Below are 17,322 nucleotides of genomic sequence, written 5' to 3' on the forward strand. Positions count from 1 at the left end.
ACTTCACTAGTTTTTTACCCTGACAATTGTTTCTTGGACAAGAAGAGGAGTTGGAAAGTCGGAGAATAAAGAGTAGAAATGCACAATCCCTAATATTCCGGCCTATTGTTGGCAAGAGCTCATGTGCTCAAAGGGAAGGCGATCACCAGAAGGTATCATCATTGAGATTTTCTTCTTCTTTTTCTTCCAACTCTCCTTCTTATTTCCCCTCTCCTTCTTTTACTCCTTCGTCTCCCACTTCTTCTTCTCCTTCTTCTTTTTCTTCCTCTTCTTCTTCTTCTTCTTCTTCTTCTTCTTCTCTTCTTCTTCTTCTTCTTCTGCTCTTTCTTCCTCCTCTTCTTCTTTCGTGTGTCCTTGCTACTGATCGTAGTGCAATGTGCAACCACCAAAAGCTTTTCTGTCGAGGGGAAAATGACCCGTTAGTTTCGAGGATTAAGGGAAACATTCTCCTCCTGCTCCCCCTCCTCACCACTCCCTCCAGAGCATCAATTGAAGCTCTCCAAACCCGAACTGCGAACTGCTCTGACACTGCACTCAGCGTGATTGTGCTCGGCTTTTGTCACTTTTTGCGATGATTGTAACGTTTGTTTCGATTTGAAAATCATGGTGGACGAATTCAGAATGTGTAATTGATGCGGAGGGCTCGATTCATCAATATCTTAGAAAGTCTCTGAGATGTAACTAGAATTAAATATACATCTATTTGAGATTATAATATGATTTAATTCTTGTGTTTATGTTTTGTTTTGTTTTTCAAGACATGATGTGTAATGGCTCAAATACATTCAGAATTCACAAATTATATGATTTTACACCAACACACAGTATTCGTCAAAAGAATTTATGGGTAGATTATTCTCTTCAAAATCTGCAAAATAATATAATAGACTGGATTGTAAGATTGATGTGCTCAACTTCTCAATCTATTTTCACCATATTTCTCCTCTCATTTTCATTTAGAATACAAAATACAGGCACATCATATATTTCGTTTTAATAGGATTGGAACATTCATTCTCTGGTTATTTGTTTTAGAAGTCAACTCTACAGATTACATTTCTTCAATATTATTCCTTGTCATCAATTCGTTTTTATTGATTGATTATCAGAAGTAGACTTCATCTGTGTGTTGATGAATTAATGCTATTTCAGCTATTTCTCATCTCATTTTTCTGACATGATGCTTGAAAGATTGTAAAATAGATATTGGAAGGCAAAAGGATGGCAAAACGTAGAAGGCAAATGGGGGAAAATATCCGAAACAACAAAGAAGGAATAGTACTAGAGTATATCAAGGTATCTGCTAGTTAATCATAATTAAAAGAGGAAGTTTGACATATTCCTGATTATTCATAATTTCCCCCATCCATCTATTCAAACTTTCATTAAGGTACAGTAATCAACCTTATTCAGGGAAGGTGTGGGCCTGACATGACACGTGGACTCCGCCTTGAACAGTAAGGTGGCAACTAGTACACGTTTAATGTCATGGCATTCTCCCACGTGGCCAATCGCCTCACGTTTTATCCAGAAGTCAAATATCAGAGAACGACAGAGACCGGGAGAGAGAAAGAGTTAGGGGGAGGGAAGGAGGGAAAGAGAAAACCTGGAGGGGGAGAAAACTCCGAAATAGAGAAAGGAAAAAAGAGAAAGAAAGTGAGCTTGATTGTAAGAGGGAAGAAAGTGGAAGAGATTGATTGATTGAGTACTTTATTTATGTAGATTACAATATATACTGGCTTATACACTTATATACAATAGCTTACAATAGAGCAAAATTATAGATGAATTTGCATAATATAGACTAAGAAAATAATTATTGAACTGTATATGATATGAAAAGCAATCTGTAATAACTGTAGATAATTATATTGTTATGCATCTACATAAATTGGCGGAGCTTTGGACATATCAATGTCAATTCTTCGGAAAGAATATTAAAAATATCATCCCCACTAACTCTCTACCAAAACGTTAATTCCGTTAATTAAACTAAGGATTTATTTAGAGACAAAGAGGGAGAGGAAGAATAAAAAAGGAAGCGGAATTATGGGCAGAATAACAAAGAACGAGTGATGAATAACGATTGGGAGAACTGATAATAAATTGGTGATGGCGAAGAATAGAAGGTGAAAATGAAAGGGCAATATTTAGAGTGAGAACAGTGGAACTGATAATAGTGTTAATAGAATAACAACAGTGATAATAGAATATGAGAAGAGAGAAGATCATACTGGGGAAGAAAAGAGAATGAGAATTGGAGTAGATGGAAAGAGAAGGGCTCATAAGAAAAATCGAGAACACAGGAGGAAAAAAGTTGATGATTGTGGAGAGGGGAGAGAGAGGAAGGAGAAGAGAAACAAGAAAAATGGGGATGAAAAGAGTTTTGAACAAAGTAATGAAATTAACAGAGGACCGAGAAGCGTGGAGAGCGGTAGTGGAGGCGGCCAAAGCTCATATTGGGCTGTAGTACTCCCGTACAAGAAGGAAATTGAACTAAAATAAGATAAATATTTGATGAGGAGTAAAGAAAAGTAGGAGGAGAATAGTACATGGAAGACGAAAAAATTAATAGTAGGCATTGTAGAGTGAGTACGAGTATTTCATTGAAATAGAAAAAGTGTGAAGAGTAATATTCCTGTACGATAGAGAGAGAAAGAGATAGAGAGCCAGTTACAGGCGTTTTTGGGTGTTGGAGAAAAGCAAATGTTGAATCGATCCCTGGAGACCGCCTGGCTGCCTGTCCATCGGGTCACCATCAGGGAATTCTCAGAGAAGGGAGTTGCTCCATTAATCCCTACCATAGTGGTGAGGGTGGGGGAAGTGGTGGTGATTTCCAAAAAATCCCAAAAGCCTCAGGAAGAGCCCTGGATTGACTTCTCGCTGAACCCTTTCTCATCTGCATACAATTCTATTGGACGACTATGTGAAATCACTTATCTTCTAATCCGCTATCATTTGCAATCCGACTGATGGCGTTGACAGATTGCCTCATCTCAACACGTCATTGAGTTACGATTAATCTCTCACCAATTGATTCACAAAAATAATTTGATTATTTTCGAATAAAACGTGTATTCAACGAAAACGTCATGTTTAATTTCATCTGAAATGGATATTATAGAGATAGTGCTTTGCATGTTGACTTAGGTGAATTGTTTGATCGCTCCTATCTGGTTATTTGCTCTATCCAATTATTATTGGCTATGAATGCTATTTGAACTATTCATAACAATTGAATACCTGCATCAAAATCTCGATCTTTAATTTGATGCAATTGTGTTCTATCTATAAAATAGAATTATAGTACCCTTTAAAATGAATAAAATAATAATAATTATTATTTTATTCATTCCAAAGACTACTATAATTCTATTTTATAAATACAAGAAAGTAGCCCTGAATTCATGTGATCTATCTATATATTTCTCACACCCTCAAAATGCTTCGTAATATTATTTCGAGATACGTTTCAACAAATAACTCGCAATTCCGAGAAAATTATCATCGCTCGTATTTGATAATCATAACTCCACATCGAGTTTCTGCAACCAGAAAGCTCTCTATCTATTGCAACAGGGAGAACAGTAGTTGTACTCAAACATCCCATATCCAATGTTTCCTTTTACATCCCATCTCATCTCTTCTCATTCTGTGGCTCAGGAATGCCGTGAGTTACCGGCTTTGAATTCTTCTTCAATAACTTGTAGTTCCACAAACGAGAATCTCATTCATCTTGCACCGGGGAGGTATTAGCTTGTTAACGGAATAACAATTCACCCCTTTATATGAGCTTAAATATTCCTGTTTAATCCATCCCTAGGGAGAACTGGGCCGCAGCTGCATAACTCTCAACCATTCGAATTATTATACATGTTGTGTGAGTTATAATCCGACTAACTGTTCCATTAACATTTTGAAATGAGTAGCTGATTGGTCACGGAATTATGAACGTTGACCAGAAGGGTGTTTTCCTGAATTCCTAAATAATGGTAAATAGTAACCAGTTCTACTCAAACCTTTGGCTGATAATTGAACTCTGAGTCAATTAGAAGTTGAATGCTTCCAATTCAGTATTTATTTTTATTGAAACTCATTTATCAGACCAATCTAGTGTGATGAGAGTAATCGGAATGTATTAAACATGACAGAAGAGGAGAACCATAAATGCAATGTCATCCAAGACAAACAAATAGTAAGATTTCCAAGGAATATTTTTCTATTGTATGAAATCCAAGTATATTTTTTCAAATAGTTCGATAGAATGATTGAATTTATCCAATGAATATTATCTCATCTATAAGTTATAAAATATTTCAATGCATTACTCTCAAAGCTTTTGAGTGAACAAACTAGAATCGAAGGCCCCCAAGTCAGAGCGCAAGGCGCGGAAGCTGCTAACCCACCTCATATCAGTAGAGGTGCAGGGGACAAAGATCACTTTCGAGAGCGTTAGAATAGAACGTCGTTGATAAAATCTGATGTACGAAATTGAAATGCTCTGGTCAAGTCTCATGCTTAGTAGGTGATGGCTCTAAATGATTTAAAAGGACTATTCACTAATGAATTGTCCTATATTGTACGTAAGGGAGGTATCAGCCATTTTCGATTGTAGATGTTACAGTAATAATCTGAATGATATATTGATACACTGAGTTGTCCCTGTCTACTCAGTTCTGGTGCACTCCACTCACTATTGGGACATGATGAATCTTTTGTTTGAACAATTGCTCCTAATGATGGAACGGGTTGAGTTGACCGCGCTCCCAAAATGAGCCCAATAACTATTGATTTATGATTTTCAGATGATGAGTCATTCTGTGTACAGTCACATAGAACGCGATTATAAATGTAGACTTTGAAATAATAAATAATACGTACATCTTACTCAGATAGATACAAGCAACCCATTTGAGAGATGAGTTCCCTCCCCACATTGATCAAACGCGGATTATTGATGTCAATGGAATTTGATCAGAGTTCAATTCACTATCTCGTTTCCATTCATTCATTTTGATTTGTAGCTGCTGGAGAGGAATGTTTGTGGTGAGGATGTTCACTTAGCAATTGATTAATGTCTCAGAAAGCATTGTCTGGTAGGATCTTTTATTGTATGTTGACTGTGCTGTTATGAATAATATCGTTTTTGTATTGAAATTTAATTCTATCAAGAGCAATAAATTATAGTTATAATTGAAGTCTCACACCAAAATGTGTTTGAAAATGAATTTTCATTATTTGAATCGTATAAGTTGAATTTAATGAATAGGAGAATATTGTAGTCAGTTCGACTATATGACTAGACAGTAGACGATTGATTTATGAATCAGAGTCAAGTTCCAGTAATCGTGATATGCTTCTATTGGTCCGGTATCAGAGGGAAGGTCAGTGAGTGATTCATCCAATGGCAACCACATAATCCGACCTGAAATACACATATGTAAAAAATATATAGTCTCTCAATCGTTCAATTCTCAATTGAAAATTTTGATGACAAAGAATATAGATTTAAATGAAAATATTGCAATATTTCATTGCTGAAATGAATTCAATTCTTCAATTGTTGAATTATTCTTGTTACTCATCGATATTCAAGTAGTTGATAGTTTGAATCATTGGAAAAGAATGAATTCTCAACATCTTGAGGTCATTATTATCATTTAAATTTGAAATGATTTTTTTCATTATTTAATTGAAATTCACAATGGATGATTTAGTTTTTTGTGGAAATCAGTTATACTTTATTATTTCTTCCTCAACTACGATACTATACTAACAAGAATGATAAAAAAATAGACTAATAAAGTCGTGATTGAGAAGGAGAATAGACGGATCAAAAAAAGAGGAAGTTATGAATAACTTCATAAATAATTCAAGATGCATTTTACAAACAGCACAAGAATCAAAATAAATTCAACCTTCTCCATCTCACTAGACAAACTTTCCATCAGGAAGATACCTGAATCACATAAGGTTTTTTGAGGATGAATGGTACAATATCAATTTCACCTGACTCCATTGTTCATAGCATTTTCTACTGTCATCAAAGTAATGTAGGATGCATGAAAATTGAGTTGATCGTAACACACTTCAATAAAAACTCAAAGCTTTCGTTCAAAATAAATCATCTTCTTATTTGTGTATGCATAACAAGACGATTTTGGACACTGTTCTGGGTTCCTAACGAGCTATTTAATTGTCACGACAATAAATTAAGTGTGAACCCAACGCAATTGCTTGCATAATTTATTTGTATAGTGGATGAAGTCATGTGTTGCAAGTTTCTCTCTCTTGATCACCCAGTCACTTTCTCTCTCTCTCTCTCCTTCACGATGTCTCCATCGTCCTCTCTCATCTTTATCCTTTCCACTGTCTACTCATTTTCTCTTCTCTCTGGTATTCTCTCTTCAACCATTCATCGGTTTGACTCACTACAACAGAGGACAATAATTTAAGTCCGTTCACTGATGCTTTTACCGTGTTTGAGTCATTGCCAAATGCTTAGTAGACTCCGGTAACTGTTATGAGTTTGAAAAATAGCAAAAAGAAATAGAAGGAGGTTCGCTGGGGGGTGTGAGAGGAGGTGAGTGCTACTGACATATTTATTATCAAATTTCTTTGTCGGTCCTTCTGTTAGAGCATTGATCTTCCCAAATGGAAACAAGTTCAGAAAATATTAGATGATCTGAATAAATAGACTCGGTTGAATGTCTTCTTGCTAGATGTTATTTTTGTCTTATTTATTATATTGAAACATTCCTAGAATTACTGTGTAGTTGCATGCGGAAGGAGTTATGTTAACATCCACTTGGAATAATTTCTGTGGCTATCTTAGTTTTTATAATGACAAAGTTATGATATCAGATGGATCAGTCATGAGAAATATCTTGAAACTTTAGCGGCCCAAAGAGAACCGAGCTCTTTCCCTTGACAAGATCATCTATAACTAAAGCTGGAATAATAGCTACTTTCCCCACTTCGAAAATTGTTTATCGAAGCATTATCTTCAATATTGATCTCATATAGAGGATTTGTCATTAAAATGTACCTATTCTCATATATTAATAGTGTGAATTATTGGAAATTGGTATTGTTAAATGAACAGTACAAAATCAACTTACAAGTTAGAATTATTTCTTGCTGCACTAACAAGGATAGAACTATATCGTTTCATGAACATAAAAAGTCCTAAAATCCTTCTCACATAATCACATGAAATGGTAAGATATGCTCTTTATTTGTGCAGCAAAGCAAAATTATTTTATTGTCTTATAAACTGATCTTGTACTGCTCATTCTAAAAATGTCTATTCCACTTATGTCACCACATTATAAAATCCAATTGCGATTGAGTAATATAACCACTAACTTATCTAGATTGGTAGTAAACAGTATTATGTAATTCGATGTACAGTATTCTCCAATTCAATTCTAGTTCCATTTTTCAAATAACTAAATTATTGAAATGTATTGGGGGTATAGGGGTACAAGAGTGAAGAGATACAACAAACTGGTGAGGAGTTCTCTCGATCGTTGTTCATCTTCATCGCACTTGAAGAGAAGGACAGTGACAAGATTCGCCGACTTGGAGGCGCCAGGAGCGAATCATCTTCGTCTCCAATTTATGGATCACACTTCAGTAGCTCTATTCAATCACGCTCCTATCCTAACGCATCCACGTCGTTTTGTCCCATATTACGAATAGACACGACTCTAAATCAAAATCAGCAGTTCCCCTCCCTTAGCTGTCACTAGAATGTGAATCGGAACCTTTCCAATATTTCAGTGAAATTGTCAGTGATTTTCACTCAATTTTCTTAATGTTCTAACTGTTTTATTATTTTTCACTTTGATGCATCTATAGTATCTTGTTATCATGTGTATCTATTGTTTCCTCCTTTGGTTCATAATATAAATTGTTTGATTTATGGGTTCTTTAGAATTTTGGAAGATTGAGATCTGATTCCATCTCATGAAACTTCATTCCATTAATTATATTTCTGATCATTGTATGGATTAAGAATGATTTATTGTTTTATCTTGATCAAGACTGAAATATCATTATCCATCTCACTTGAAGTTGAGTTGCATCTCAATTCGGGGAAATAGATCTCTCCTGTGAGAGATTTTCTAACTAAATTTTTGGACTAAAATTGAGCTTGAACTTTTTGCAGTAGAAACATAACCTACTTTTTTGGACATGTTAATCATTATCAAAATTTGGGAATGGAATAGTTTTGGGCCAGGCCTGTTGTTCCTTCTCAATCATATTCATATGATTTGTGATTGTATCCACGAATAAATAAATGGAAAAGATTGGTTTGCATTTTTCTATCGTATATTGGAAATGAATGATTATTGAGGTAGTCATACATCACAGGAGAAAGTTCATATCTACTTCTATTCTATTCTCAATCGTATTGAATTACTGCAACTGAATCTCACTGTTTTTCCACATGTTTATCTTTATTAATTATATCTCTTTTCTCACATTGAAACTTCTCTTTCGATGCGATAGCAAGAATAACCTTAGACTTTCTTTCGAGGAGGACATGGCGTAACTTTTCTCAAGTTCAGCTCCGTCAGTTTAAAAATACGATAGATAATTTTGCTCAGCCGGTTAACTTCTAACTTCGTTATCATTTTCTCAGAGTTGCAGGTGTACTTATGTATGAACTATTTTTTGCAAAAAATTATCAGCCGCGACTTTTGTTATGCATTGCATAGTAAGTCCGATTTTCACTTCAAATAAATAATATTTCCAGTGTTGCTATCCAAGGTGTCGACAGAGCAGTGTGTTGAGAGGAGCTGGAAAAAAGTAAAAATGATAAGCCTCGATTGGTGGGATGGCCCAAGGCACTTTTATTAACGAGAAAAGTTGCTGCATTCATTTAACGTGTGTTACAAAAATATATATTCAGCAGCGAAAAGTAACGCAGTGTTGAGATAGGAGACCATGCGTTAATTCTGACTCGTTCTCCGTACTAATTAGAGGTGAAATATATAAGGATGCCGCTACACTGTTGGCAGATAAAACTGCTTTAAAACCGACCACAACGCAACTTAACGTAACAAAACTGCCACTTTCTGCTCCTCATGCTATTTCTTTCCACCCGGTTCTTTACCATTTTCTCTATTTTTACCTCTCTTGCTGTCCTTTCTTACATGCTCTCTATTCTTACACTCTCTCACGCTCGGTAATCACCTCTTGTTAGTCAGCAGTTATCCTTCTTGCTCCTATTTTCGAATCATTTCTTTTGCCAGTGACGCTTCCCTCTTCCAGTTAAGGATAGCTATTCCTCAGGGGATGATAAAGGAATACATGAGAATTGCTACAGAAATAATCAAGATAATGAGAAGCTTTAAATAGCTGTAGTGTAAGTTTCCAATTGATCAATTTCATACAGTATCACCAATTAGATTAACATACATTAGTTTGACTGTACTTCCGAATAGACAGGACTCTGAATCAAAATCAGTTGTGCTCCTTTCTTGTCTGTAATAAAATGTGGATCGGAAACTTTTTGATTTATTCAGTTGAATTGTCAGCGATGTTTTTGTGTTGAATTTTCTATTATTTATTGCTTGAAAACATCTATCTTTCTATCATGTCTATTTATTTGAATCAATTAATGAATATTCCACGAGTCTCAATCCAATTCAAGTGATAATGAAAATTTCATTTGGAAAATTGAAAATCAAATCTCAACTTTTCAATCAAAGTGTGAAAATAATGAATAGTGGATACTAGCAATTTGTCGCTGAGTTGGTAGAACATTCATTGTTTTCAAGCTTAGACTGTAGCCTCAACAATAATCAAGGGTGGGTGGCACAGGTCTCTTCCATGAATGTGGATTTGACCAAATTCGGGAAAAAATCACAACCGTATGAATGTTTCTGCTTGTTTCTCTCCCTCATTCCTGTGGGGGGGAGGATAACCCTTCTGTACACCCCCTCAGGAAACAGGTTGACACTGGCAGTTGTCACATTGCATTTGGAGAATTAATTAAAAGTACCCCACTGTGCTACCACCAAATTCATTCACCCCTCACATTCCCTTATCCATCAATTGCTCCCACCTCACCTCACCATTCTCTCACATCCCTTTTTCATGCCAATCTCTTCAAGTCGCTCAGCCTGGCCAGGGGTCGCAACCCGATTGACAGCTGAGCTGTGTTATTGACATACCCTGCCAAGACCTGCTCTCTTCCTGTCAAATAGGTGGGATTCTCTGTTTCAATTTCGTTTTTTCCAATTCATACCTTTCGTCATGTCACATTTTTGATAAATAACTTTATTCTCTTGTTAAAATATTGTCTATATCTTGGTAAAATATAATGATGAGTACTGATCGAAAATGGATATCGATACAATAATTGAAACTCCAAAAGATTTATAATATTGTCATTCCTTCTCCCTCCATCAACACCAGCATAATCAATTGGTATAATTATACATTTCATCAGGTCCTATCATTCCAATTTTAGTTGTTAAAGAAGGGTCATAATCATCTGCTTAATATATTTTGATATTACTCATAACATTAATGTAAGGGAATAGGCCTATAGTTAACATTCCATAAAACATAGACTACGCTCCGTTGCTTTGTAGGTCGAAAAGTAAAGTATTTTGAGCCCAGGTACCAGTGAAATAATGAACATAAACAACCACCATCATAGATCTCGGGAACGGACATGAACAAACATAGAAGCCAGCTAGCGTCTTCCACATTCTACACCATTTCCATCTTCCGAAATAGACCTACGTGAGAAATAGTTTCGATGACGGAGATGATAGTAGCTCTGAGTTCTAGGATAGACCTGCCCTGCTAGTACATGGGCCCTTGTTATGCGATCTCACGCTGTGGCTGAGTTAATGCCTCTTGTTTCAGGGCTAGTTGATCAGATGCAAAGAGATTTCAGTTGAAAGTGTTGAGTTGGAGAAGGCGGTAATAATACTTATCATGTTGAGCCTGTAGGCTGTACCTACAATTTCGTGCACTTCCCCTCTACTCACACATATAACTTATCAACTGGAGTCATGTTTTGTTCTCAACATACACAACAGTAACATTCATGTTTACGAATTGGTCTAGATTCTGCTATAATTCATTGTATGATGATATTTTGTTATATCCATAATTGTTTATTGTTAATTCTCCATGAAAAATAGGTTGAGCTTATTGTGTTCCCTATGATAGGATACTTCATTGCACATGCATAATATTGGAAGATATTCTTCTTCAACTTGATGACGTATTATCGATACTTCTAAGTAGATAGACGTTAGATGTTCCAAATGTGATTTGTTTTCCTAGTAGTATAGAAGGCAACGTTACGTTTTATCTCTTGCGAAGCAGCATTGAGCCAGTTTAAGCTTTCGTAAGGGTGATGGGTGAATGTAGACTATAGAGAGAGCTATATCTCGTAGTTAAACTTTGTTCACAAGTCATATAATATTGATGCTACTAGGAAATAAGTTGTAGGTACAATGTTTTGCAATTTGATATATCTCTTCAAACGTTATACTTCTTCATCCATTTGATGCAGTATCTTAAATTGAGAATATTACGAGAAAATATTCAATAGAGATTAACATTGGGCAGGTTGTTCGTATTACCAGGGAGCCACTCTCGTTTCCAATTATTAGAAATACAATTCTTCACTTCTTATAAATCAATGATCAATCTTCAATGAATGATGAAATCCTGAATTTGTAACTGTCTGGGAAAATTAACTGATTACGAATCTTGAATACGTTACAATTATATATACTTGAACTCTAGTGAGCAAATTGAATTAAATTTGAAGGAATCAATTCGATATTAATCGGTGTCTGTTAATAACATCAGTGTCGAAGGCTGATCCTAAACATAATACACTCATTTGTTCTTTGTTATGTGTGGTCAACCTTAACTTACGTACAGTTACAGATCAACGCTCAAGTGCTCTGTTAGCACATTGTTTGATATTTTAAAAACCAAATTATAGATGAATAATGTGATACTAAGAACAAAGACTAATGGAATTGAGATTGACATCACGTACACGTACAGCATTCTGATATGAGATGACATGCTTCCTAAACGTTGTCCCGGTGAAAAAAGAATCAAATCGAACAATTTGGAAGATAATTTCGTTCAATAATGCTGTCTGCATAAACGAATTAGGCAGTTGAGAGCTGAGGGCTCAATCTAATATATTCTCTGTTGCAGTGTCGAGTCACGCCAACTTAATTCTCTACGAAATTGTCTCCGGGCGACAGTGATAGTCCTTATTTGCAGTGCGTGATGGACATAATGCATGAGGACATGTGGTATGTGGCATGTGGCATCATGTGGATAACGATGCGTGTGAATAACGATGCTAGAGAAGGCATAGAATCTGGGTAGAGAGAGTCTGAAGAGAGTTAAGAGATGACAGGAAGATAGGCATTGGGCTCTATAATGTAGAGAAGTTGGAAGAAAGCAAGCAGTTGTAAGAACGATAGAAATTGAAATACATTGATATAAGATTAAGAAAGAGGAGATATCCCCTTTTCCAGTTTGAAGAGAAAATATTATAAGAAGTAAATAATAGAATGAGTCTATAGTAAGGATTTTGAGAGAGATACTACTATTTTTCAGAGTACAAAGACAGAGAGAGATCGAGTATGTGTGTCCATCTAGCCACAAGGAGCATCGTCAAATGAGGGATGTAAGAGAAGAAACAAAAATACACTCCTAAGCATAAGAGGGACAAAGAAAGAGTGAGTGTGATAGGAGAAGAGAGGAAGAGAGAGTGTGCGAGAGAGCATTCTGTAGTGACCGCCCGCATTCTCTATGACGATTTAGTATTTGTATCCTGGCCACTTGGATCCATAAACCAAGTCTGCAGACTGTACGCGTATCAGCTTGACTGCTGTTTGCACTGGCGGCTATCATCTATTTGCCTCTGACAATGCTGGATTTGGGATTGGGCGTTTGTTACACATTATGTCTGTCTGTCTGCGACGTCTCCTTCTGATAAAGCATATCGACCAAGTTTGATTGTCAGCCGATACAGCCCATTGTGGATGGCCTAGAAATGTCCATCAGTTTGGGCCTCCAGTTCAGCATTCTCTTTATTCATTCTATATGAGTGTTGTATAGAATCGTCGCATTGGAAGCAAATATAAATCTGTGTTACTCACACATGTCTGTAGTTCAGAAAATAATGATTATATACACTGGAAAATGGCAATATTGCAATAAAGTAATCTGAGTTCACTATATTATTTGATGACCAATACGTTATCAAGTTATTTTCTAGTGAATTTAATCTAAGACAATTGCATACATCCGAGTGTATTGTATATACACTGAAACTATCCATAATTCCATTCCAATTCCAATACATCCTGCATTCGAATAAACTCAAAAATTTATCTCTCATATACTTTAAGTAACTTGAATCAAGTAACGTCTCCTGCAATTTTTTACAATGAAGTTTTCTTCCTCTTTTGCAGAAAACTAAACAACAACCATCTGAGGCATCTCCCTGATCTTCTGTTTGGAAACATGCCGCATCTGATAAGACTGTAAGTTGATTATTATCTCATAATTTATTGATAAGATTAACATAACAATATTACTGAATGTGATATTGCTAGTTTTAGGTTGACCACCTTAATTGCTATTAGTGTATCACTATTGTAAATCGACCCCTACGCATAACAAGCATTCACCCCTTTGATTAATGTTGACTGAATGCAAACTAGTCTTACATTATCAAGCCGTAAATCACCGGTTCTAGATTGTTATAGCGACCAAATTGCAGGTTCCAATGTTATTATGTTGACAGCTAGCCAAACTAGCTGTGGAATGAGTGAGTAAATAAGTTGGAGAGAGACAGTCGGAGAGTGAGTGTGTGAGTGAGTGAGAGAAGAGAAGTCGGAAATTGTGGACTAGCCAACCTCATAATAGACTAGATAGAGATATTCAAAAGAACATCGAATTTTGTGGGAATTGAGCATGTTGATTATAAAACCTGATGATATACTGTACATACCCCTCACTTATTTAGTCAACGAAAATCACTGGTTTACGGTATTCAAGTATCTTCATCAGTGTCAAACCTGGAGGAAAGATGTGGTTCTCAAGAGCTGATATGAACGATCCTCAAACGAAACTGCAACGTTAGACACAATTGTTCTGCCTTATAATGAATCATATCAATATAATCATTTTATAGAATATTACAATCACAAATACCAGGTGAATCTAGTTCCTATACAAAAATGTATTGATTAGCTACGTTTTGGTTCGAAAATAGTTCAAACACATGGATGGACTGATAGTTGATCCAATAGAATTGTAGTCTCAAGATTTTAGGAGAATCTTTTTTCTATCTGTCAAAGATCATATTATATCAGGAATTAAATAGATAGTGAACTTCTACATTCTAGTGATTGATTTCGAGTCCAGTATTCCTTATTATATGTTTCGTTTTCAACGAATTACTTTTGCTCTTAATGATTGAATATAGTTCAAATGAAACTTGTGTGAAACCTATGGCTAGTGAAACTATTATAATATTTTGAGGCCTCTAATAATTATACTGGACAACAATCTAGGCCTCGTGAAATGATTATGAAGGGGGATGAGCTTTGTACAGGAGTGAAAAATTCTGTAGAAACAGTTATCACGAAACATGAATTCATGAGGGAGTAATAATTTACTGAGTCTGGAAAGTTAGAATAAAAATGGGAAGTTGATTAACATAATCACACACGCTGTGTGATGTAATTGATGTTCGTTTTATCTTTCATCTTGTTTACACACATTCAACCTCTTCTCCGAAAGTAGGTTCAATAATTTCTCGTACATCACAAAAACAAACCAGGAATTAATGTTTTCTCTGAATTGAAGAAGAAAGATCTACGGATAAGAGGCAAAGTGAATAGGGGTGAGGAGTGAGAGGTGAGAGTGTTAGTTGATGATTATTGAATAAGTAGTGAGTAGTGTGAGGAAGAGGAGTGACTGCGGATAGAAAGAGAAGATCAATTCAGATGTTGTTAGTATACACTGACAGTTAACTGTATATCTATCGATTATTCAGTCAGTCGTAACGTAGTTAGTTCATTGTATTTAAGAATATTTTTATATTCTGTGGTATTCATATCCAACCTCGAGAGCTTCAACATTAAATCAAGTTGGAACTACAGAACAATACTATGAATAATAGCTTATCGCATGGTAACAATACTATGAATAATAGCTTATCGCATAGTAATTATAGCTTATCAACACTTATCGCATGGTACCCACAGAAAACAGAATTTATTCAAAATTCGGGCTATTTTGGTCTCTTCTAATCAATTCTGACAGATTCATATTCGCAGAGCATGGCAGTGTTCTTTACGACAGTAAAAGGATTATATGAATGGAATTTTGTGTTGTCAATGTATTTATGTATCAGAAAATTCGGGATTGTGTGTTACAATAAATCCCACTTGATATTTATCTATTTATCTATAGCTTAACTTCTTGAATCGAGTGAATTATCTATTGATATTTGTTAGGAATATTACTACCAGGAATAAATTGGTTTACAAACATCTTGAAAGTCCGTTTAATTTCTGATATCTGGAATATAGAGTCAAAATCATTCACAATCACATTATTATTAAAATTCCGTTTTTATGCAAAAGCTCTATTAGGATGCCTCAACTGAACAAATCAAAGTATTATATTAATTGAATTCTCTAGCATCATACGATCTTATTACCTCTCCATTTACTATGTTCGAATTCTTCAAGACCTCTATTCTGTCAGTTTAAATTCGTTCAAACGTTTCCTCATTTGAGCTTCCTCCACTTGACCTGGGGATAGGCCTTGTTAAGTAGAAACTGAGGCTACATCACATAATAGAAAGGCGCTGTGAAGGCGCAAGAGTGACGTGTAGCACATAGCCCCATTGCTAGGGGCCAACACCATCACCATGTCCTTATTATGTTATCGACAAAGATCTTCTTGTCCTCTCTTTGTTTCCCGGCCAGTTTTCGTGTTTTTGTGGCAGCAATAAAAGTTTTGTTGAACACGAAACCACCTCCGCTCCAACACTGGTGAAGCCTGCACTTCACTCACTACACGCACGCAATCCAATTTAATTAATTAACAGATTCGAGTGCTGATTATTCCCTCTTAAATTCCGACGTGTTTCAAAAGGAAGGCGCAAGGTTCTTATGAAGCACTTGTATTCATGTGGACAAAGTGCTCATATATTTGATAATTCCGGCAGAAATGTTTATGTTCTCATATCTTACTTTATAGAGACATCAGGACTAATGCTGAAAATATACCCTCTAAATCCCATGTTCCATTGAGATTGAAAAATCGAGATTTCAATGTACAATAAACTGTTCCATATTCATACAAATTGTACAAAGTATTATGAAACTGTGTTAAATCATGCTCTATCTCAAAGGAACAGTGAATGAAAATCAAATTGACTGATGTCCCAGTAAGATAAAGCCTGATTCTATGAATCCAAATGTATGCAATCAGTGTTATAGTGAAGTGAATCGGACTCACTCCATAATGTCAGCATTTGTTGGATGTAAAGCGATGATGTTATTTATCTAAGAAATTCTGGCTGTTTGGAGTGAATTTGCAGTTGTTTGTGACTGCAAATGTGTGGCTGTAGTCTGTGAGATTCAATGAATCGTACAATGTGTCGGTCAGTGTGAACAGTGATAATTAATCACTGTAACCTTTGCATGTTTTGTCAATCATAGGCCAGTACTTATTCCATGCTCTTCGAAATTAATATTTTCTTTATCAATTTGTTTCAAAAGCACTAAGAATTCTCTCAATACAGTTTCTCTCAATTCTAAGAAGGAATTATATTCTCATGCAATAGATTCAAAATTTTAAATAACTTACTCATTTTTTGATGGAACTAGGATTTTTAGAAGTTTCCATGAGCTATCCGATGCGTTAAATTTTACAACTCAATGATTTGAATAAAAATGGAATTTCATTCTTTTAAAAACCCCAGAGGTACAGAAATAGCATCATTACATTCAGAATTCAGTACTTTGACAATTATTTAGGCTCTCAAGTGCAAACTAAAACAATGTGTTGTATAGGTCTCAGTCGCGAGTTACAATGTGTTGAGTTATTAGCAAAAGTGTTAATCATGAGAAAATTCACTTTACCGAGTGGTGCAATGTTCAATATTATTCTATTTCAGAAAAGTGAATAAATATATTGAATGTTTCAGAGGAGCTCAGTATTGAATGTGAGGGGGTATTTTAACCAATTCCTGCTTGCCAGCTCATCAATGATGATGTCGAATGTATC

At 35.5% G+C, this 17,322-nt stretch overlaps 1 protein-coding gene across 1 annotated transcript in view; it reads left to right on the forward strand.

Annotated features, from left to right (window-relative positions):
• Positions 1–17,322, forward strand: part of LOC111046664 (protein slit) — a 451,676-nt gene that overhangs the window by 260,626 nt on the left and 173,728 nt on the right. Inside the window, exon 4 of the mRNA XM_039427372.1 lies at positions 13,485–13,556. Coding sequence (XP_039283306.1) covers positions 13,485–13,556 — 72 coding nt within the window. The remainder of the gene's footprint in view (positions 1–13,484; positions 13,557–17,322) is intronic.

The sequence above is a fragment of the Nilaparvata lugens genome, chromosome 4 (genome assembly GCF_014356525.2).
Source record: "Nilaparvata lugens isolate BPH chromosome 4, ASM1435652v1, whole genome shotgun sequence".
In the NCBI taxonomy this organism is placed as follows: Eukaryota; Metazoa; Arthropoda; class Insecta; order Hemiptera; family Delphacidae; genus Nilaparvata; species Nilaparvata lugens.